Source organism: Trichosurus vulpecula, chromosome 2 (genome assembly GCF_011100635.1).
Source record: "Trichosurus vulpecula isolate mTriVul1 chromosome 2, mTriVul1.pri, whole genome shotgun sequence".
In the NCBI taxonomy this organism is placed as follows: domain Eukaryota; kingdom Metazoa; phylum Chordata; class Mammalia; order Diprotodontia; family Phalangeridae; genus Trichosurus; species Trichosurus vulpecula.
The window spans coordinates 77,387,854-77,411,883 of record NC_050574.1 but is presented as its reverse complement, the minus strand read 5'-3'; the positions used below and the strand labels follow the sequence as shown (position 1 = coordinate 77,411,883).

The following is a 24,030-nucleotide window of genomic DNA, read 5'->3' as shown; positions in this document are numbered from 1 at the left end:
TTTCACTTGTCATCAGAGTGAAGGTTACAGGAGGGGCAAGGTGGCAGAGTAGTTGTTTTTCCCATAACTCTCCAACCAAATTCAAAAGAAGGATCTGCAGAACCTAAAGTAATTAAAGTTGAAGGCCTAAGATTAGCATAGAAATGCCACACCTTATGGAATCACAGGTAGAACTCCCATTTTCTCTCTCCACCCCAGGCCTGTCCACTCCAGGCACCAGGAGTAGCCAGCACAAACAACTTCACAGGTCGGTGTGGCCTCTCAATGCACTGCACCACTTTGGGACTCCTCTGCCCCAGGAAGCTCATGACTAGAAAAAACTCATCATCTTGCAAGATCCCATCAGCCTGGAGACTCTACCTTATCTCACCCTTTGTCCCAGTGATTGGAGGGTGGAGCCATGAGCCCCCAGCCGCCATTTAAGCAGGAAGCACAGCTCAGAACTGCTTACTTCTTACCTGATGGCACAATGCTGGGACTCCTCTGACTTTCCCACCATGCCTCCATGTTGGATACCTTCTCTTTCTCTTTCCCCCTCTTTTCAGCTCCTTTTGGGTGTCTTTCCTCCAATCGACTGTAAGCTCCTTGAAGGCAGGGGCTGTCTTTCATTGTTTTGTATGTGTGTCCCCAGCCCTTAGCACAATGACTGGTACACAACAGGTACTTAATATATGCTTACTAACCTTCATGTTAGTGACTCAGTCTGAATCCTCCCTCTCCCACAAGGGGCAGAAAACACTGATTCTGTTCAGCCACATAAAAAAAAAAGAATGCGACCTGTCAGGGTGGAGAGGCGGTCATCAGAGAGCTGGCTAGAGAGGAAGGGGCTTCCCTATCCAAGGAAAAGGGACTAAAAACCCAGCTGGGATCAGGCTTTTCCACATGGTACCCCTTACTCTGGGGAAGGAATCGACCGTTTACCAGGCCTCAGTCCTCCATTCTTTCCCAACCTAGGAAGCTGAAGATGCTTGGCCTTGGTATTCTCTGTGGAAGAAAAAAAATTTGAGCCACAGCAGGGGATGGAGGCCAAGAAGCCAGAGACAAGATGCTGGGAATACGAAGAACAGGCTTGAAAGACACAAAATCCAAGAAAGAAAGGCTGGCTACAAGCCTGACGTCCAATCAGTAAATCTTTCAGTGATTCCAAGATGCCAACAAAGGGAAAATTGCAGCAGCTCTTTGGACCAGCATGCTAAGGACTTAGCTCCTTGATGAGATATTCTTTCTAGTTTTTTAAATGGGGCAGATGTGTTCTGAAAAGAGACTTGTACCTCACCTGAGAATTTTAAAAATTGTTCTATGGGTCATACACATTGACATTTATTACAAACTATATCTGCATTAAGACATTTCTATACATCTCCCCCCCTCCCATAAAATTACAAATATACAAATAGCTTTCTTTGCCACATGACTTCAGCATCATCAGTGCTGGAAAGTGCTGAAAGAAACCCCCAGACCTAACGATGCCAGCTGAACTAACGTGTAGGAGGGATCTCTTCCCTGGATGGAATAGCTCAGTCTGAGCCACCTTCCCAAGCACTCGGAGGTTTTCTCTTAGGGGTAAGCCCAGCTCCTCAAATCAGGGAAAAGCTCTGGGAACCTTGGGTGGCTAAGAGAGGAGAAGGACAGTCCTCTTCAACCACAAAGCTCCTACAGTTTGGCAAGAGAAAACTTATCTATGGCAGGAAGGGCATAGTGACTATCTCTCAGATTAATTAAAGATAAAAATGCCACTACCCTGGTCAGTGGAGGGCCACACATTCAGTCCTGGAAAAATACAATCAAGTAAACGGGAAGATTCTCCTCTGGGGAATGAGGAGGAAGCCTGGACAAACCTCTTCTGACCAAGGAAGGGTGATTTTTGGCCCAGGTGAAAAGATTTCCTATCTTGATGGGAATTTAACGGAAAAAGGAGCAAGGTTCTCCTTGCTGCTTGCCACTAAACTTGAAATATTACCCTGCCTTTGCCCTATTACCCCTCCCTATCAATCTCACCCCCACCAGGTGAGGGCCTGAGTGTCAGGAGAAGAATCTTTTTCAAGATTGTACCATAAAAACAGCAAAGGTAAATTTCTAGAAATTTCGAGCTGATTTAAGGAGAGGAATAAGGGTGTGTATGTGTGTAGAGGAACAGAGGGGTTCAATGTCATCTATAAGACTAGTCTCTGAAGGTCTATTCCCCTGGATCTTTTTGGAAAGAAACAGAATTCTACCATGGTGACTACCACTGCCACTGTTATTAATACTGATTTCTTCCTCAATACCACACTTCTTTAAATTATAATCTCCCTCTCTACCTTCCCCCTCCTGTCAGTGTAGGCCTCTGTCTGGACATGGTCTATTGGGCACCGAACAGAGGGAGGACAGCTTGAGCAGCTTGTCTCAGAGCCAACATTCACTGCAGCAGCAGACCTGCGGCCAATCTGGAGCCTGATACGGCAGCAAAGGCAAGATGTGCATGCAGAAAGTTCTGGGTTCAGCCCTCAAAGTTTCTTCCTAATGTGCTGACTGGGAAAAGAGGAGAGAAGGTTGGAGAAGAAATCCATCCCAACCCTTGGTGCCAGGAATGTCCCAAGACGGCTTCTGATTCTGACTCTTCAGGCTCAAGCTGGCTGTTGGCACCAAATCCCGACAAAGTTAGCTTTCCAAGTACTTAAAGATGCTCCGGCTTGATCCTAAAGTGCTGTCTGCTTTGAGGTGCTTGGGAGATGGGGAGGACAAAGACAGGCCCTTTCTCTTCACCTACAAGACAGAGAAGGAATCAGTAAAAGGAAAACAAGCAAACACCTTGGGACTTAACTCTTAACTAGAAGGCCCCTTAAATGGAAACAGGTTAACAATGAAACAAAACAACATTTTCTGGGCAGGTCAACATGTTGATCATGCTGAGTGCAGCAGGGCTCTGGGGAAGTGTTTGAGGATATGGGAATTCTGAGCCTAAAAGATCAGCCCTTGTCACTGCAGCCTAGGTCACAAAATCAGGAAACATAATTCAGAAGTCCCCGTATGATATGAGTGGCTCCTCTAGGACTCCTTCTGCCAAGGCCCTTTCCCACACCAGCTTACTCCTTTCCCTACCTGAGGCTTAGAAGGCTCCTTTGCCTCCTCATTCTTGACTGGGGAGAGTGTGTGGAAGACAAAATTCCTGGAGTTTCGGGGAGCACTAGGGTTGAGGTCAGAGAGGGTTGACAGCTTCTGGAGCAGAGTTTTGGGCTGATTCAGCAGTGAGCCTGTCCTTAGCTGAGGAGAGAGACAAAAGAACCTGGGTAGGGATCAAATGCCCCAAATTGTGGGCATAGGGTGAATGGAGAGGAATACTCCATTTCTTTTGGGTTTTTTTAAAGGTCCCCTTTCCAAGGCCCACCCTGCTTCACTGCAGAAGTAGTACAGATTCTGCTTTAGTTTCCACCTACCTCTAACAAAGCAAAGTCTAGTCTCCCTCCTCCCACCAGCAACTCAAGTACAGGAAGACCCAGAGTGTGACAGGACACCTATCATTCAGTCAGTCAATAAACATTTCTTAAACACCTACTATGCACCAGGCAACGTGCTAAGCACTGGGGATACAAAGAAAGGCAAAAGACAGAAACACGAGGGACACCCATGTCTAGCAGGCATGACTGGATGAAGAGCCAGCAAAGGAGACAGAGAAGGATTGGTCAGAGAGGTAGAAGGAGACACAAAAAAGTGCAGTGTCAAGAAGGGAAGCAACAAAGTGAGAGGCTGCAGACAGGTCAGGAAGGATGAGGGCTGAGAAAAGGCCATTGGATCTGGCAATTGAGAGGTCACTGGTACCTCTGGAGAGGCTGGAAGGCAGACTGCAGTGAGAGTGTGGAGAGGTAGGGCAGCTGTGAGAATGGGCGTCAACCAACCTGGGGGGCACTTCCAGGCCTGATGGCTTCAAAGGGGCTCCTGGGCAAGGTTTTTGCTTCCTGAGCAACAGTGACACGGTTGGCTAGAAACAGAGAAAAATAAACACGTATCTTACCTGGCGATGGCACAGAAGAAACCTGTTCTGGGCAAAGCTGCGTAAGTGAGCTTTTAATTCTTAACTGTCTAGCCAGCCAAGCAAATAAACCAAGAGCTGGATGGCAGATGGCAGGAAATCCTTTTCAGCTCTAAATGTGTGATCCTATGAACCTGGAAGCAGGTACTGTGATAATTTTATAATAGTGGCTAAGACTACAGTAGGTGAACACAAGAAATCCATAGCATTAGGTTTGTTGGGAGGGAAGGGCTTGGCAAACCTCACAGCAATATAGAAACATGAGATTTATTATTGTTTAAAGGATAAAGTAAAGGAGCCTCCCTCCCTATAACACTCTAGTCACAAGAACCCTCCCCATTACACTGTGGGTGGGCTTTCTGGAATGCAGAACTATCAGGAGGCGATGGAGCCCCAAGAAAACATGACGTGACTAAAAGCTGCCACAGGCCTAAGCCTGGGTGACAAAGCAGCACTTAGGTTCTCGTGAAAGATGGATGGTGCCCCTGATTTTTCCAGAGCTCCTTTCCTTCGAAGGCTAGAAAAGTGTCCAGATAACTTTCATACCATGTTGGAATTGTGCTAGGGTTGTATATGGCCTCATTTTTATTTGATGTAATACGTTTGCAGAATATTATGCAAATAAGCCAGAAAAATGAAAACCACAAGTCTCTCGTGTCCCCCAAGATCCTGAAGACTAAGATGCCACAGCTCCTTCAGCCTGGATTGGTCTCCTTCTCTGAACAATCCAAGCAGACTGGCCCCAAAGGGTGGGCAACCAGCTTACCTTTCTTCTGAAGTGCCTTGGCAGTGGCTTTCTTAGCCAGCATCATAAACTGACTCTCTTCTCCAATCTGATCTTCCTCGTCAGTTGTAATTTTCCCCTGCTGAGCCTGAAAATAAAATTCATATGCCATTAGCAGAAAAATCACACAATTCTCCCAGAGTTCCCCAAAGGGCTGCCCTGTCAAAGTAGGGGTTATGAGGCCAGAGGTACTGAACGGTCAGTCTTCTATTTTGCAATGTTTTAAGCAACAGGTTGACACAGAGATGTGTTTCTGTATTTCTTCTGGCTGCCTGAGCTGGACGAAGCAACCTTGGCTGCACAGGCAGCTGCATGGGAGTAGCTGGAGATGGCTATTTCCTGAACAAAGACTTCAGGGGCTGAGATCTGTTATAAACCAAAGAAGCTCATGCCACGAACAGAGCTTCCTAAGGAGACACTGCCCTAAGCTACTGAAGTGCACTGATGGAGACATTGGCCCACTGGGTGGTCCCTGCCAGTCACAGAACTTTAACAGAGGGAAGGACCATAGAGCCTATCTAGTCTAACCCAACAGAGGAGGATTCTGAGGCCCACAGAGGTTAAGAAACTTGCTAGTAATCTGTGAATCTGAGACTAATGCTTTTTCACTTGGATGGTATGATAAAAGACTTGGTAAATTTCCCATAGAATTGGTACCTGGTCCCGAAGCCACTGTTCTCGCTCAATCCGCTCTTTCCTCCATTTGGCTTCTGTTTCATCAAATTGTTCGTCATTCTGATCCTCATCAGAGTCTCTGTGAAACATGTCCATCTGCGAAGCATCGTCTAAATCAAGAGAGTTCTGGGGGTCAGTTTTCTCTAATCTTAAGAGACAAAAACTGCCTTGTAGAAAACATGAATTCATTTGTATACAAAACTTATCCAAACCACTGAGAGAAAAGCTTGATGGCCACTAAGTGCTAGGCATTTTCTCTAGCATGACATCTGGCTTCCCACTTTCCTCTTAAACGGGACAGAAATCAATAAAGCACACCTTCTTCGCCCCCAAATCTCACCTATGTTTTTCCAACGGAATTTCCTCATTCGTCCAGGGCCGTCACTGTGCAGGTCTCCGTCAGCAAGGTACCTCTCCTGGTATAAGCGCAGCTGTCGTTTGTCATCATCCAACATGGCTTTCCTACAGAAATCAGAAGGTCAAAATCAGAATCAACAACTGGACTAAAGGCAAAAAACTCTTAAGATCCTCACTCCTGCCCCTCAGATGAGCTTGCCGGGATACTCACATGTGTATTTTGTTGACCTGATCCTGCAGTTCTTCATCTGAAGGAAGCTCTTCATCAATTACATCTTCTTCGTATTCATTGATCTCTTCCCCATCGTACTCATCCTCACTTCCCACTTCACTCCCTGACACCTCTGCCTCATCCTCCAGGTACTTCTTCAGCCTCCTAGAGAGCAAATTTGAAGGTTGTTAAAACAAACACACACACACACACACACACACACACACACACACACACACCCCTAAGAAACCACTGGGGAAAAATGCAGACTCCTTTCCCATCCCCAACGGGCTGCTTTGTAATCAGAGTACCTGCCGGACAATCAAACCAACTATACTTTGCTTTCAATTATAGTACATCAAGGGAGGCTTAATGGGTGTGAGAGGGACTGAATGGAAACAGAGAATACAGGCAGGTGGTACAAAGGCTTTCCTTTCACAGCTCCTTGGATGCTCCTGTTCATCTTCCCTCTAATCTATACCCCAGCCTTCCCAAAGAGTGAGCTCAAACAGCCTAAGATTTCAGACTAAGAAGAGACCTCAGAGATTCTTTAGTCCAATCCCTGAGATCATTTTATAAAAGAACAAACTGAGGCCCAGAGAAGGGACCCTGTGTGTTCAGGGTCACAGAGGTGACTTACACCCAGCCTTCAGACTCCAAGCCCAGTGTTTCTCACAGCAGCCCTGTCTTTGGCTCTCACTGGCAGCAGATCTGCTAGATGTCCCTACCAGTTGGCCACTGACCTTGGAGCCAAAGTCTCCTCCTTTATTTGTACAGAGTGGCTGGCTCTGTACTTGGCCTTGCCCAGCTCAAGGCTTTTATCAACAACCCGAATGAAAAGCAAACTTACTAAGTGTGTAGCTTAGCTAATCAGATAACAGGGATAGCCAAGATAGCAGATGACAGAATTAAGGTTCCAAAATACAGTGACAGTATAGAACAGAGGTTGGCAAAATATGGCAAATCCAGCCTGCTGCCTGTTTTTGTATGGCCTGCTACTCATTTGCCAACCCCTGGTCTAGGTTATAACTAAAAAAAAAAAAAATAGAAGTACAAAAAAAGTATCAGGGTTTACCCTGATAAACACCTGTAAAATCCTCCATTTGGGTCATCAAAATCAACTTTATACATATAATACAAGATTAGGAAGATGTGATAATTGGCACTGTGATAACGAGCAAAATAAGGGGCACAAGCTATATGGTGCTGGCAAATTTAGAAAAAGCAAAATAGTAGGGCTCATAAAAATCTACCTGTACCCAAAGAAAGTTCATTGCTTCATACAGCACATTGAATCAAGTCTTGGTCAAATGCCTCCTTCTGTGGGGTATGTCAGTACTAAACTTGCACAGCTTGATCCTAGGCGTCTCTGCCTTTGCCCCCAGACACTGTTTTTGATTTGGGTCCGGACTCTGCACCTACTCCAGCCTGCCTTCTGCCGCTGGCCCTTTCACTCAGCTGCCCATTCCTGGTGTTATCAGTGCTGTTACAGAACTTTGGGAGAAATCCTCAGCCGTAGCTTTCCTACCATCACTCAATCTTGGAAACTTCCAACATCTATAATGCAAGGTGCTCAGTCTAACCTCATGACTGGTATTATCCCCAGCCCCAGTACAAGACTTGATCTAATGTTGTGTGACCCTGGGCAAGTCACTTCACCCTGTTTGCCTCAGTTTCCTCATCTGTAAAATGAGCTGGAGAAGGAAGCAAACCATTCCAGTACCTTCGCCACAAATTGAGTCACAAAGAGTCAGGCACTACTGAAATGACTAAACAAAGAGCAGTTCAGGTGAAAAAACTCCTGGCATTTTTAGTGGACTGAAGCATTACACATGTCAACAATATGACCAAGCCACTTAAAAAATCAATACCCTAATGTAATTAGCATACTACATAAAAAAAGACATAGTATTCTGATCAAGGGAGACAACAGCTCACTATTCTGTGCACTGGTGAAATACTGTGTTTAGTTATGGACAATCGTAGGAAGCATAACAAACCAGAGTACATGGAGGGTGGGGGAGAAGAGGGAAGTGAGACCATGTACTATGAGGAAGAGTTGAGAGAATTAGAGATGCTTTAGCTGAGTGAAGAGATGACTTGATAGGTGGAGGAATGACATGAAGATGACAGCTGTGAATGATTTCGTGTAGCTGTAGAGGGCAAAAATAGGACTCATGCATAGAAGTTAGAAGATGGCAGATTTCTGGGTCAGTGGAAAAGAAGAATTTTTTTTTATCAAGTAGAGCTATCCAGAAATACAATAATAGCTATTCACCTTTATGTAATGCTTAAGATTTATCTTTTCCTTCCCCTAACCTGTGAGGCATGTATGATTGTAAGCACAGGCAAGTATTATCATTATTCCTGTTTTATAGATGAGGAAAACTGAAGCTCATGGAGAGGAGGTTAAGTGACATGCCAAAAATAACAGGGGTTGAAAGTGTCAGATCTGGGACTCAAAGCCAGGTTCTCCTGACTCCAAGTTCAGTACTCTTTCCACTTTACCACAGAGTTACTCATCTTTGGAAGTATTTAAGCTGGACGACCATCTAGAAGGCATGTCATAGAAAAAAATCCTTCAGTTTGTGGGAGATTGGACTATATAATCTTTAAGACCCTTTCAAAATCTTAGGAGTCTATGAGGGCTTAAAGAAAAAGTTAAATGTTACTCAAGAGAAATTGAGGCCTTACTTTTAGATAAATCCCATTTCCCCAGTAGGAAACTTCAGACTCACAAATATGGACCTAACCCAGTGAAGCTATGAGATTCACAGGGGAAATTCTATGAGTGGCCCTACGTGGTGACAGAAGTGAGCAAGACCCCTTACATTTGCCTTTTTTGTCTTTCAGACTGCTTCAAGAGTTCTTCCTCATCATCATCTTCTTCCTCATGGGCTTCCAGTTCAGAAGCTTCATCATCATCCTCCTGGGCTTCAGAATCTTCATTATCATCTTCCTGTGCTCCAGAAGCTTCACTGTCAGATTCAGAATGCTCCCCCTGCCATGTAAAAAGAGAGTCACACCTGAGGCTAAACACACTAAAATGTGCTTTTAATAGAAAGCAGCTTTGCAATTTTTTGCCCATAAGTCAAACATTTCGATCTATGGAACTGCTTCTGACATAGTGCCAAACTTGAGACCCTCAAATGTTTGGGCAAGAGGAAAACTTCAGTGTGTATCCATGCTAAGAAGTCCAATCATTTCTGTAGGGTCTTGATACTCACTTCTTCACTATCAAACACATTGCTATCAGTGACAAGCTGAAAATCACCAAACTCCTCCTCTTCTTCTTCACCTTCCTGTTCCCTGAAATGCAAATCAATAAATAAGCTCTTAAAGGCAATCAACCAAACCAGAAATTTAAATTCCTGGTTTCAAGCCTGCTCCTATTACTACGGTTATTTCAGGAGACAGCTAATGAGGCTCCCTGCTTCTGCTAACTCTCTTCTCCTCTAACACAAATGAAACTACTAAAACACCCTCCTGCCACCAATACCTCCTTATGCAAAAGTGTGATACTGACGTGTTGAAAAGCTAACTCCTGTTCCCCAGGGAGAGAGTCCATAGGATAATGAGAGCCCACTAGGCCTTAGGAATAGTCCTGGGATTCAGTAAGGTGGGATCTAAGTCCAAGGACAACCAGGGTATTCCCAAGCTCCCAATAATCAAGAGACCTCACCTGTCTGTTGGGAAGGAGCCTGAACAAAGAGCCAGGGCTTCAGCCATCGGATCATCAATGTTCATCTCCTTCTCCTGCTTGGAAGACTCTGAAGGAGCAGGAGTTGAAGAACCTGTTATCACAAAGAGCAAAAGGAAGATCTGTTACCAAGGAATATTTCCTCACCTATAAGCAAAAAATTGCTAGCTCAGCAAATCTCAAAGTTAGCAAACCAAAGAGCCAGCCTCCCTCACCTCCTCCCCAACCAATTATCATAGGTAGTAAACAAGCAAAATATCACAAATCATAGCCTATTCTTTAAAAATTTTACAGCTGCTGCTTTATCACACCAAGGAAACCAAAACTTCAGATGAGAGTGAAATATACCATCGGTTCTGGAAAGAAGCACTATTGTATGTGGGGACCTCATCACCCCAAAGAAAAGCAAGATTCTCTTCTGAAGCAGAGACTAGGCTATGGTTAGACTTAGAACTCTAGCTACAGTACTTCAGTGCTTACCCTGAGAAGTGAATTTCCCTGAACAAAGACCCAGAAGTTCCTCCATGTCCTCCTTTCTGTCATCCTTCTCAGGCAAAGGTTTTTCATCCTGAGATTTGAACTTTCCTGTACATAAATCCAACAACTCGTCCATGTTGGCATCCATGGCATTCTCATCCATACTGGCCAATGGCACCCGTGGTTTCAAAGCCTGGTATTTATTTCGGTGATTCCCCACGTTTAAGAACCTACAAATAGCAGACCCTGTGTTAATTACCAGGGGAGATCCAATAATCCAGCACCTTCCCCCTGAGATCTCACAGAGCACTTTGTCTGCCCCTTTATAAAATACTTCTCAGAGAACATGGTACATTGTAGTTATCTCATCCCCACTAATAGGATATAAACTCTCTGAGGGCAAAACTAAACTTTCCATCTCCCCTCAGTGCCTAGTACAGTGTTTCATTTCCAAGCAGGTGCTTAATTGAATATCTGTTGAAGGAATGACTTAAAGCAGCCATGACAAACTTTTAACTTGACTCTTTCTCCATATACAGCACAAAAAACCGGATTTCAGTTCCAAACAAAAGGATTTAAAAAACCCAAACTTCAACCTCTTACTAATCCAATGGAGCGAAGAAAATATTTTGGTGAAAAAACTACAGCTATTCTAAAGGAAAAGGATTAGGCTGGGTTTCAAAGCATACATTCATTCTTAGAGGCCTGTGGGGGCCAGATGGTACGTCCACTTAACGTGACAGAACCCTGTCAATCCTTACTCTAATGAAATAGTGACCATACCAAATAGTAGGAAGGATGCAGGGATATTTTATTTATTTACAGGATGCCATTTGTGCGATTCAAAGAAGCCAGCCATCAAAGAAACCATCCTAGCAAAGTCTATTTATGTGTTGTCATCTATCTGTAGAAGACTTTGTTCAAACTTTCAGAGCACAATCCTAGTGGTCCACACACCTTCTCTTTCTCAGAAGTCAGCACTCAGCACAGATGGAGTGACAGAAATTCACTTTATTTTTAACAAAATCAAGCGGCACCCAACCAGCATTCCCACCCACAGGAACATAAGACTACCTACCCATCTGCATCTAACAGTTGGCTCTGAGTGCCATCTTCTAAACAGAACTGGAAGTCTCCTGCTCCCAGGAAGAGAGTTTTCGGCTCCGGGGAGGCGTTATACAGCTCCTGGGAATCCTCTATGGGAAGGGAAGGCTCAGACAGCTTCCCTGAACTCTGGCAGCAAAACAAAACCAAACAAAAACAAAACGTTTTACAAATGTCACTCACCAGCATGACAACAACAGAAGCTACTATATGAAACGTTTATTCCACTCCCAGGAAATTACAGTTGAAGAGGACAACGTACACCAATGAAAAGAAGAAAGGAAGACGCCTCCAAAATGAAGGAAGGCTGGCTGGGGCTCATTTCTGATGTGTATGTTGGGGGCGGCGAGGAGGCAGAAAGGAAAAGGAGACATCTTAGGTTCCCAAAGTCTATTCCACAAGCATTTATTAAGCACCTACTATGTTTGAGGTACTATGCTAAGTGCTGGGAAGACAAAGACCAAAACAAAATAGTTCCTGCCCTCCAGGAACTTACGTTCTACTAGGGAAATCCAAGAGTACATAAATAAGTACCAAGTATACATACAAAGTAATTTCAAGAAGGAGGGACTGATATAATAACTGGTGTTAACCTGGAAAGGCCTCATACAGTAGTAGGTCACACCTAAGCGGTGCTTTGAAGGAGGCCAGGGATTCCGAGGTGGAGGTAAGAAAGAACTGAGACACCTGAGGGACAGCCACTGCAAAGGGATGGAGGCAGAGAACTTCTCTAAGTGCACCCAAACTGAGAAAAAAGTAGTGGAATTCAGTTGGCATTGCCATGAAGTCCAGGGAACTGAGATAGGGAACAGAGTGGGAAAACGATCACCACCTTACCTTGGAAGTAGAGCTGATCAAACTTGGTCGAAACAACCCAGGGGAGGGGGATCGGAATCCCCCCAGCCCATGGAAGAAGCTGGTGCCACGGCCCGACTGCTTGTTGCAAGGCTGATAGGGAGCAATCATGGAGCCGATCATCTCAAAGCTGCTGTTGTGGCTGCTCTCCTTTGTTAGCAAAGAGCATGAATCATCTTCTTCTAAATAAAGAGAAACAGCCTATAAGTGCATTATCCTACAAATAGGATAGGGGTGGGTCTGTTTGGAGCCAAGTTGAGTTGTGAATTAAACTGTCAGGTAGAATTCCTGACAATCCCCACAAATTACATGCTCCAATACATTAAGGGAAGGTAAATTCTTGGGTAAAATATTGAAGCCCTAAAAAAAAAGGTCTACAATTCCAGATTGTAACTTTAAACCAAAGGACTATTGAGAGCCCTCACCTCTCCCATGAAGTTGATCAAAGAGTTTCCCTTCACCCTGCCCAGTCTGGACATGTTACTTCCATGACTATTCTCCCCCACTCACATGCCTTGCTGTGACCTCCATGTGATGCAAATACCTCACTAGTATTCATATAAATCAACCAGTACCTCCATGGTACCTACTATGTGCCCACAATTACACAATACATGACTCACTGCAGGTTTCTGGAATTCTGACAGAAACAGAGAATCAGAGTTGGAAGGGATCCCATAGACCATCTAACACAACCAGTACCTGAACAGGAATCTCCTCTATCTACAATATCCCCGTCTAGTGATGGGCAACCCACAATTCCCCAACGCAGTCCATTTCTGGATAGCTCTAAAGGTTAAGAAGTCTTTCCTTATGTTGAGCCAAAAATCTCTAGGGCCAAGGAAAATAAATTTAATCCCTTTTCCACATAACGACCCTTCAAATGCCAGAATACTGTTGTAATGTCCTCCTAACCCTTAATTTCTTCAGGCTAAATATCTCCAGTTCCTTCAAACAATGCTTGAGCTAACATTCTGGCCACTCTCCTCCAGATATGCTCCAACTTATCAAAATCTTTCCATATGGCCCAGAATTGAAAGCAATTCTCCCAATATGATCTGACAAAGGACAGGGGAACTTCCTCCCTCAGGCCACCATGCTTCTCTTAATGAAGCTCAATATTGCATTAGCTTTTTTGGCTGATGTGGCATTCTACTAATTCATATTGAATTCCCTTTTAAAACCCCGTCCTTCATGTTTTTGTTTTGTTTTTGGAGGCAACTGGGGTTAAGTGACTTGTCCAGGGTCCATTAAGTGACTTGTCCAGGGTCACACAACTTATAAGTATCTGAGGCCAGATTTGAAGTCAGGTCCTCCTGATTCCAAGGCCAGTGCTCTATCTGCTGCATTGCCTAGCTGCCCCAAACCTTGTCCTTCATGCCTTCTCTGTCTTGGATTTGTGCAGCTGATTTCTAAAAACCTACATGTTAACATATCCTGATACAGAAGTATCTGTCTTAGCCATTTGAAAGACTAGCATCCACACAATTGTGCTTGGCTCAGTTGAATCTGGTCAGGAGTTGTTACCATTCTCTGGGAAGCCCAGGCCTGGCAAAGCTCTAAAAAGAAGGGAACAAGTCCTTACCTAGTTTACTAGGTCTTTTGCCTGTGCTTTCATTAGTCTCAGATTTTTCTTCAGCTGGAAAGTATCTACAAAACAAGAACATAGAGCCGATAATGACCTTATCTGCCCAAGTCTGAGGCCATCCAGTTTAAAAGCAAATAGCCTTAACATTTCAATAGCCTCTGAGAGCAACAGTGTCCTTGCATATTGTACAGTATATGGTGTTCAAAAGCATGATTCTGAGTCATCAAGAAAAGATGAAAACGCATTTAACAGAGACGACAATTCCTGACCAGAAATTCTATTCCCTAAGCAGAATCACTTACCCCATTTTGGAGGAGCTGTCTTTGAATAGGAGCAAAGTGGATTCCAGAGTGGGAGGCTTAGGAATAGAGCTACAATCAATGACCTTGAAAGTTTCTGTGCTATCAGCCATGTTCTCCTTATCCATTTCTTTATCTTCTTCTTTCATATCCTTGTCTTCTACCTCTTCATCATCAAGAAGAAATTCTCCTGTCTTTACCAATAGCACCAAAAGACAGAGAAGGAGATAGAAAAAACAGGTGGGGAGAGAGAGAGAGAGAGAGAGAGAGAGAGAGAGCAAGCAAACACAAACAAACCATTAGCTTGAATGATGGTTGTTTTTTCTTCTTACCATCTAGGAATGCAACCTGACTTGATTCTGCCCTGAGCTAAGGCCATAATAATTTAATCCTCGTATTTCCATGACACTTTTTACACACATTATCTCATCTGATTCTTTATGGCACTGGGAGGTGATATCTCCAGCTCAGAGAAAGGGGACTGAGACACTAAGAAATTAAGTGATTTGCTCAAGGTTAGACGCTCAGAACTTTAAGGGTTGAAAGAGACTTCAGAGGCCATCTAGCTCCATGTTCTACCACATACTCCTAACAGGTATTTGGTCATCAAAGCTGTGCTTGAACACTTCTAGGTAACAAGGAACTCATAAGGCAAGCCCTCCTGTCAGTCAGCTCCAGGTCTTAGAAAGCTCTTCCTTATGTTAGGCCTAAATGTGCCTTCCTGAATTTTCTATTCACTTAAGTCTCCTCTTCTAGACATTATACCAACCCAGTTACAAGAGAAACTTCCAACCTAATGAGATAATGTGTATACATATACATTATTCTTCTTCTTGCTCCTTACAAAGGCTACAAAGTTCCAAGCTGGGGGTGGGGGTGGGGGTGGAGGGGAGAGGTCTCCCTTAATCTAGACTATCACTGGCCCAGGAAAGCCTCTCTGCCTTGAGATTTCATTCCCACACCTAGGAAAGTCAGCAATTAACAATGGCCTAGGTTGCTTTTCTCTTTTATTCTAAGCACAGAAAGAATTAACTAAATCACTAAAGGAGAGCAAGAGCCTATTTATACAAAGGGGTCTCAATATCACTTTTACATTCAAAAATAGATACCAACAAATTAGAGTCACAGTCGAGGTTCTGAACATTGTAGGTGTTCAATAAATGGTGCTGACAATTGAAAACCCTGGAAAACAGCTCTGAGGATCATGGAACACGCTATGCCGTCACCTCAATCTGGGCAGCTTAAATCTCTTAAGTAACTGAACATGCTTATTATCTTTCTCTGGCAACAATGCTAGAAATAATATCTTCCGCCAGTCTGATTTTCTTTCCTTCATTAATCATGACTTAGTCAGCAAGCATTAAAAAGGTGACAAAATTACACAATTGCCAGAGACCTCCTGATTGCCTTCCTCCTCCTCCTCCTCCTCCTCTTCCTTCTCTGATTCATCTGTCATCTCTTCCTCCTCCTCCTCCTCCTCCTCCTCTTCTTCCTCTTCCTCAAACCCATCCTCATTATCCAGCTTGAACAGCGCCTGCCTCTTTTGGCGCTCCTCAAGTCTTCGGAGTTTCATTGCTTCCTGGAGTTTTGCTTTCAGCACCTGTAGCTTCTCACCTTAGCAAGAAAGAATAATATAAATACATTAGCCATGTTACAACAGATCTTTCTAAACATGCAATTTCAGGTAACTAGATTCGTATGGCAACACTACTTCTAAAGAGAAAATTAGAGACTCTGGTGCCTTGGGTCTTTCTTCTTTTTGTAAAGGTGAGGCTTACTAAATTGATGCTTCATCTCTAGAGGCTAAACACAAAGCACAAAATTAGTGAATCAGAGGATCCAAAGAGTAACAGAACTGTACGGGTTGGAGGGAGGCTGCATTTATCTAGTACAAGCCCTGTCTGACACAGAAATCCTCTCTACAGTATCCCTGACCAGTGCATTTTGTTTCCCACCATTAAACTGTGAGCTCTTTGAGGGTAAGAACAAGCTTTCTTTTATACATTGTATCCCCAGCCCTTAGCACAGTGCCTGGCACATAGGCACTTATGAAGTATTACTGAATTGGATTGGTCAAGGGGAGAACCCTCAAAAGATCACCAAATCCATTACCACACCTCGGGGCAAAGCAGGACAGAGATATTTCCGAGTATATTTCTGGGGAAAGAGGTTTAGAATATGGGGCTGGTCGAGTGCTAGCTGCTGTCATGGGCCAGGACCACATCCTAGACACTATCAAATGCCATAGTACTATTTGGGGAAGAACTCAAGGTCCTGGGAGTAGGTAGAAGAGAAGAAACAAAATCAGTCACGCTAGAATCAATGGAAACAGAATTCAAATAAAAGCAGATTGATAGGATGTTGTACCCAGGAATACTTTATTCCCTTAATAAGATTAGCAGAACAGATGAGATTACAGTGGAAAAAGGACTAGACTGGGAGCCAAGAGACCTGGGTTTGCATCCTGGCTCTTCCACTAAGCTTATTTTTACTCGGGCAAATCATCTCCCCTACATTACCTGAAGCTTCAGCTTCCTCATCTGTAAAGTGAAGAGCTTAACCAAGATGATCTTGAATTCTTAGCATCCTTTAACTGTGATATTCCCAAACTCCCCAGGGCAGGGTCACAATAGCGTCAAAGATCTGTTAACAGATGGCACTTTCTTTAGAGGACTAAAAAAATGCCCAAAAACATAAGAACTCCATAAATACCTGGCTTTGCATAGCTCACTCCGTCTAATTTCTCTGTTGCCAAAGTCAGGGGGACCACATCAGCCTTCAGCTCTTCCTTGCCATCAGCAGCTGTTTCCTTTACTATAATGTTCAGGTTCATCTTTCGTTCGGACACAGTTTGGGCCTTGGCTGTGGGACACGCATGCTTCCAGAAACGCTCCTTCAAAGCTTCCAATTCTAAACCGAAACCCCCAAATCACTGTTTAGTTTGAAGCCCCAAGGGCATCTTTACCAGTAAAGAACAAAATAGTCAGTCAGCTAGTTAGTCTTGTTAATGCTACTACTCTGTAGCCACACTGGTAAATGTTTTCGTAGGGCACTTGGTTAAAAAATAAACATGCATGTATGTATGATTTTACCTTACTGACTTCTGTTGTATCCTCCAGTTCTACGAGGTTACTTCCCTGCTCTGCCTTCAAAATATGCTACACTACTCCAACAGCTCCCACCAGCACTACCTCACTAACGTGGACTGAACAAATTTTGTTGAACAAGAAACCCTGCATAACAGATGTGCTCACAAATTTAGTTAGCAGCCAATCTACTGAAGAAAACACTGGTAAATGGCCAAATTCTAAGTACTATGGAATAAAGGACACAAATCTAAATCATGTGGATTAAACTTCCCGGTTCAGCCAGAAGACCCATTTTTTATTACCTCTATTAGGTCACCACATTATTATTATTATTACTGTTATTACTGCACTGGTAGAACAGGTGCCCAGGAGGTACCCCAGCCTCAACTAAGTCCTACACCAAAGTCCCCCAGGCCAGGGCCACAGCAACTGTGAGAATCAGCTGACTCCATGGAATGAGATGCCCCCAGCCAGACATCCCTTGGTGTCCTTCCCCACTTCTCCTTTCCAGTTTCCTTTTGTGGATTGTCTTCCCACTAGATTGTAAGGTCCTTGAGGGCAGGGACTATCTTTACTTTTCTTCTTTGTATCTCCAGTGCTTAGCAGTGCCTGGCACATAGCAGTCACTTAATAAATGTTTACTGAATTGAACTGAAGCAGCACTGTGGAGGTAAGGAGCTGGAGGGAACCATTTCTGAGGCCAGCTCTGTACTAAGAGAGGGGTCCCAGGACAAACTACAAATACACCTAGGAAGCACCTAAAATTACTTTCTCCATTACCACAACCTTCTAAGTACAATTTCCTGTAGATCTCTTGAGAGCCTACTAAAGACATTTCCCATTATTTTGCACTAAGAAGTACATTTAGCATGCTGATTTTTAGTACCATAATATCAAGACTATCTTTAGGATACATGCATAACAGTAACTCAAAACTCATCCTCTTCCCTCCCACACTTCAGTTCAATTTATATTGTTTACAGATACAATGTGTACCCAATGGTGGTTTTATATTATTAAAAAAAGTACACTCTTTTCCCCTCTATATATGAATAGTTTTCCACTATAACTAAGGGTTTGGAAGGATGGATGTGATATTCCCAAACCTCCCAGTGCAGGGCCACAATAACATCAAAGATTGGCTAACAAGAGGGCTATAGCTTCCTAAAGTGAATTTCTACCTGTACTTGCTAACAGGTTTGGAAATCATCTCTCGATTTCAGTGATTCCTACTTCCCCATCTAAAATCATCATAGATATTTGAGAGCTGTTTGCATTAACTATATCCAAAGCGGAAGAAAACCCACTGCTATTCAGAAGAGGGCAAAGCTCGACTCAAAGAATTACCTCTATTGGTTTCAGGCTCATCGAGAGTCACAAAAGAATCTTCATCAGCCCCCAACCTTGGCTTAATGGAGAGATCTACTCCCAGTCGCTGAAGTTTATCCAGTGTGACCTTCCTTCCTTTTTCTGATGGAACTGGGGCTGTTACTGTAGCTTGCTGCCTGACCTCATCTACCTTTGCCTTTGTTTCATTAGGATCCTGTGGCTCTTTCTCTTCCTCCAGAACACGGAGTTCGAATGCTATAGGGGCCCTAGCCTCCATCTGTTCCAGCCCCTTACTGAAGACACCGGATTCCTGCTGATGCTCTGAAGCATCCTTGAATGAAGGGCTCACAGTGGCCTCCAAGTCTTCCTTCTGTCCCCAATCCCTGTAACATCCTGGCTCATCTTTTGTCATATCTTCACAAGCAGGCTGGTCAGCAGAGTCAGCAAGGGTCTGTGGAGCGTCAGGAGCTAAAGGGAGTGGGCTGTTCTCACTTTCCGGTTCAAGGCCCATCTTCTGGTTAGAGCCTTTGGTGTGGCTGGCACTGCTACTATCACTTGGGTTAGTAGTGGTGCTGATTTCTTTGCTGAGGTTTGCCTGATACTTAGATGACCTGTCAGGAAGGAAACAGCCTGAGGTAAATCCCATTCTCTATGTGGCTACATTCTCAACCCTTAATAAAATGCTTTGTGGTCATTGTTTCACATGATCCACAACTCTGTAAAGAAAGCAGGGCAGGAAATATCATCCCCATTTTATGGATGAAGATGAAATGACTCACCCAACGAGGGTGACAACTAATACAAGGCCAAATCAGGACTCAAAAACGAAGGATGGTACCACTAAGTCCAAGGCACTTTTCATTAGACTATGCAGGCTTCCAGCAATTTTGAGAATTTTTTATTTGGGACAAGGACTGGGAGTGAGAAGAAACTGTTTACTCTAAAAACTGGCTCCTCAAACTAGTGTGTCTAAGAAAAATCCAGTCACATAAAGAGAAGGGCTCTTACTTCAGCAGTGCCATGGCACTTCCCTGGCCAGAAGGTCGCGGCTTGCATTTGAAGAAGTCATGAATGGTTTTGTTTTCAGGCATATGATAGGGAAGAGAGAGCGCAGACTCTGCCGAAGGGAACAAAAGCAAAAAAGTCAGTCAAAGAGTGAAGCAAATGCACAGGAAGTAACTGCATGAAACTCCACTAGCCGACAGTGAGAGGGCTAGAAAGGACATGATCATTCCAACAAAGGGAAGGTCTGGAGACAAAGGATCTTCCTTCCAGAGAAGCTAAGATTACTGTAGATCTAGAAACATGTTCAGTTGATGCTAAAGGGCCAGGAGTTTCCCAATGGCAACTCTTCTCAGCACAATCCCCAAGGCTTGAAGACCATGGAATCACAAGTTTGAAGATCTCAAAAGCCTTCTCGTCTAACTCTATGTGAGGCAAAAAATCCCACTACAGTATGTCTACCCAACAAGCAGCCATCCAGCTTCAGCTTAAGTACCTCCAGTGATGAGGAACTCACTACCTCCCAAAACAGCCCATTAAACTTTTAGACAAGGTAGCCCATTCTAGTCTTTTTCTGATTATTAGGAAATTCTTTCCTATACTGAGATTAAAATCTGCCTCCTGTAATTCTAACACAGTGGCCTTTGTAGCCAGCCCGCCTGATCCCTCTTCTATTAGACAAACCTTCAGATACTGAAAGATGATAATTATATGTCCCCTTTAAGTCTCCCCCTTATCCAGGTTAAAAATCCACATTTTCTATAACTGTTCCTCACGGGACAAGTATCCTGGTCACATGCCTCTGGGCATTCTCTAGCTTGTCAACTTTTCTCCCAAAAGGTAGTATTCAGAACTGAACCCAAGATGTGGACCAACTAGGGCTGGGTACTGAGGAACCACCCCCTCCCTGGCTCTGAATACAGCCTAAGACTACACTAGCATTTTTGGCCAAATCACATTGAACTCGTAAAAAGACCCAAGCCTTTTTCATCTGACCTGCTATTAAGCTATGTCTCCTCTATCCCAGGCTTGTGCAGCTAGATTTTTGAATACTAAGTACTTTTATCCCTATTATATTTAATATTATGAGATTTGGTCACTGTTTCAGCCTTTTAAAATCCTTAGGAAGACCAATTCTATCATCTAACAGTAGTTCACAGATTTTTTTTTTTTTGCTCATAGTACAATATTATTCTTTGCTGCAAGGAATTGCGCATGCATGTGAAACTTGCACATGCATATAAGAATGCAAGTGTAAAGTTCGAAAATGCAAGTGTGAAATTAAAACAACCTGTGAGAGAAGGCACATTGGATTGTAAGGCTATGCTCCATTCAGTCTGCAGCACGTTTAGGACCACGTCCTGGCACGCCCTTCAAGAACCACTGATCCCAATGAGTTATAGAATCATGTAAAGTTAAAGCTAGGAGATCACAGTATGCCACTCTTTTATTTTATAGATGAGGAAACTGATGCTCAAAGAGCTCAGATGACTTCTTCAGGTCACACAGCAGTAGCAACGTTAAGACCAGCACTGATTTCCTAACTCCCAGTCCAGTGTCCCTTCCTTTACACAGAGGCAACAAGGTACAGTGATGTGAGGATTAGGTCTGAGATTCAGGCAACCTGAGTTCCACATCCAGGCCTTTATGCTTCTTGTGTGACCATGGGCAAGTCAGTATGCTTTGTGAAGCAGTGATGGATAGGAGAAAGAACACCAGATTGAGATTTAGGAGAAAGAGATTTGGATTTGAATTCTAGCTCTTACTGCCTATGCAATCTTAGGCAAATCACTTAAATTTTCTCTGCCTCAGTTTTCTCATCTGTAAAAGGCAATGTAATAAGTCATATTTGCCAGTGGGTTGGGGAGGGGCATCCTTGTAAATATTACTTGTACTCTCTACCTCACAAGGTTGTTTTGAGTGAGCAATGTGCTTGGCAAACCTTAAGGTTTATATGAATTACATAAATTATATGAATTACTGCCCTCTTCCTCCCAGCTTTATGCCATCCACAAACTTAATAGATGTGCCACCAAGTTATTGATAAAAATAAAAATAATGAACAGAACAGGGGTATAAACTAAGTTTAGACATAAGAACATCAGAAACATCCCTTTAGCCAAAACGGATTTCCTTACAAAGACATCACTTCTGTTTTCCACAATGTGCAATGCAGCAAGAACATTACCTCGAATAAGGCGTTGGGTCTCACTATGTAGTCTTTTCATAGCTTCCTTACTTAGCTTGGCTGCCTTCCTCTCCTTAAAGAGAAAAGAAACCCTATGTTGGTACTTTGCATAAAGAAGGATGTTTCATCCTGAAAGAGGCTTTTCTTTCTAATGAAACAAGGAGGAAAAGGAATTGGGGGGGGGGCGGGTTGCACGCAGGACTATTATAGGACTCAGTACAGAATAAACATGAGGAGGGAGAAATGAACGACTCAATGGGAAGAAATCAAAGGGAACATAATAGGGCTTCTGAGCATTACTTCACCTTTCTTATCATTCCTTTTGACAGCTCCTTTTCATCTTCAAATGAACAGCCCCCACTTTCCAAAGACAGCTCCTTTTTCTAAAAGACAAGACAGCAAAGTAATCATCTCAAAGAGGAGAGCTGACACGGCACAGGGAGAAGTGCCCTGGCTGAGGTGTCAAGAGGCCTCGCTTCCAGTCCCAGCTCAAACAGACTCGTCATCCAACCTTTGGCATGTCGGGATCCCCCTCTGGTTGCCTCCTCTCTAAAATGAGGCGGTCAGATCAGGTAAGTGAAAGAAGTTAGGGAGTACAGTAATTAGAGCACCAGGCCTCAAGTTGGGAAGACCTGAGTTCAAATCCACCAGATACTCACTAGCTGTAAGACCCTTGGCAAGGCACTTCACCTCAGTTTGCCTCAATTTCCTGATCTGTAAAATGGCACCTACCTCTCAGAGTTGTGGTGAAGATCAAATGAGACAATGATTGTAAAGCATTTAGCACAGTGACAGGCACACAGGAGGTTCTACATTAATGTTAGCTATTATCGTTAGCTATTAGATGGTCTCTAAGAGCCCTTCCAAGTCCGACATGCTATAGTTGTCTTCTGTAACTAAAGGGATCAAATGTCTAAGTGGACTGAGAAGATATGTTTCTTACCAGAATGTTCTGAGCCCAGACTTGTTTTGTGAACCCAGGCATTTTGGACACTCTCTTCAGATTGAACTAATTATTTAATAGGTATAAAATCCCCAAAGAATATTAAGTTGCTTGGATCCCACACATTCATAAGAATGCCCAGAAAATAAATTTGATGCCCTGAACAAAGCTTACAATATAATAAGCATTCAACAGCCGTTCTCTAAAGCATCCCTCTCCTCCAAATGCTTCTTATGCTTTCAAGGAGATCAGAAAAACCTCTGTAGCAGGCAACATGGTGAAATGTATAGAGACTTGGAATCAGAAGATTCGGATTCAAATCCATCTTCTGATTTTATTAGCTCTGTAACCAAGGGCAAGTCTGTTTCCTCATCTAAAAGATGGAGATAATAATATTATCGGTAGTACTCACCACCTACTTCACAGAGTTGTTGTGAGGCCCAGATGAGGGCTTCACAAACTATAAGGCCCATATATGAGAAGCTAAGTGACTTGCCCAAGGTTGCAAGACTAGTATGTGTCACAAGGGGGAATCTGAGTCTCCTCAACTCCAAGACTGATTCTCATCCACCACGTCATGTTGCTTCTCAAAGCACTATATATGTGTCAGCAATCATCACTAGCGCATCTGCTTCAGGGGGCTCAGGGAAGAGCTATCCTTATTGCCATCTCCCCCGGTTCTGAGAGTTGTCCCCTTTTGACCCTACCTGTGTGCCTGGTACTCTGGTCCCCCATCTGTAGTCTATGTTTTTATAAGGTAAAAAAAAATCTGTTTCATCCAGGCCTGTGAGCTTCACACCCCAGCTGGAATTCAACACCACCTTTTGACTGCCTCCTACCAGGGTATGTGTGATTTACAAACCAAATTGGAGAAAACATCCTAATGACCATCCCATTCCCATGGGAGAATTTTAACATTTTTACAGATTCTGAAGCAACACTTGCTATCAGTCAGTCCTAATATGGCAATACTACCTCAGCCCCAGTTTCCCGACGGGTTAGCATGTCTGTCACCTGTACGACAGTTTCCAAAATTAACAACCGCTGAAAAACCTAAATCAATCAGCACATGATTTTCTTAAGTTAAAAAAAAAGTCTCTATCAACATCCAACTCTAAGCTAAGGAGGGAAAACAAAGGCTGGGAATGATGGGAAGGCCTAGTTCCATTAACCCTTTACTCACCTTGTGCTTTTTGACTTTCCCTTTCACAGAAGCTCGTATTGATTCTAACGATACTTCATCTTCCAGTGGGGGATCATTTTCTTCCTCCAATCCAGTCTCAAAAAGATCATTGTCCCCAAGAAGACAGCCACTGTCGTTGAATAGTTGCTTGGTTTCACCTTCCTGTGTGACATTACAAAAAAAACCAAATGAAACAAAAGCAAAAACAAAATCTATATTCCGCTCATTCTTCAATTT

General features: G+C 43.5%; 1 protein-coding gene across 1 annotated transcript in view; it reads right to left on the bottom strand.

Moving 5' to 3' along the window:
* Window positions 1-1,304: 1,304 nt before the first annotated feature.
* The window catches only part of CLSPN (claspin), a 37,154-nt gene continuing 14,428 nt past the window's right edge, over window positions 1,305-24,030 (bottom strand). Inside the window, 22 exon segments of the mRNA XM_036742625.1 lie at window positions 1,305-2,745; window positions 3,082-3,243; window positions 3,876-3,958; window positions 4,776-4,881; window positions 5,451-5,578; window positions 5,809-5,930; window positions 6,037-6,201; window positions 8,868-9,037; window positions 9,264-9,345; window positions 9,719-9,830; window positions 10,217-10,443; window positions 11,292-11,446; window positions 12,155-12,354; window positions 13,758-13,822; window positions 14,063-14,253; window positions 15,456-15,673; window positions 16,772-16,969; window positions 18,496-19,088; window positions 19,486-19,594; window positions 21,668-21,740; window positions 21,973-22,050; window positions 23,794-23,955. Coding sequence (XP_036598520.1) covers window positions 2,641-2,745; window positions 3,082-3,243; window positions 3,876-3,958; window positions 4,776-4,881; window positions 5,451-5,578; window positions 5,809-5,930; window positions 6,037-6,201; window positions 8,868-9,037; window positions 9,264-9,345; window positions 9,719-9,830; window positions 10,217-10,443; window positions 11,292-11,446; window positions 12,155-12,354; window positions 13,758-13,822; window positions 14,063-14,253; window positions 15,456-15,673; window positions 16,772-16,969; window positions 18,496-19,088; window positions 19,486-19,594; window positions 21,668-21,740; window positions 21,973-22,050; window positions 23,794-23,955 — 3,504 coding nt within the window. The 3' untranslated portion in view covers window positions 1,305-2,640.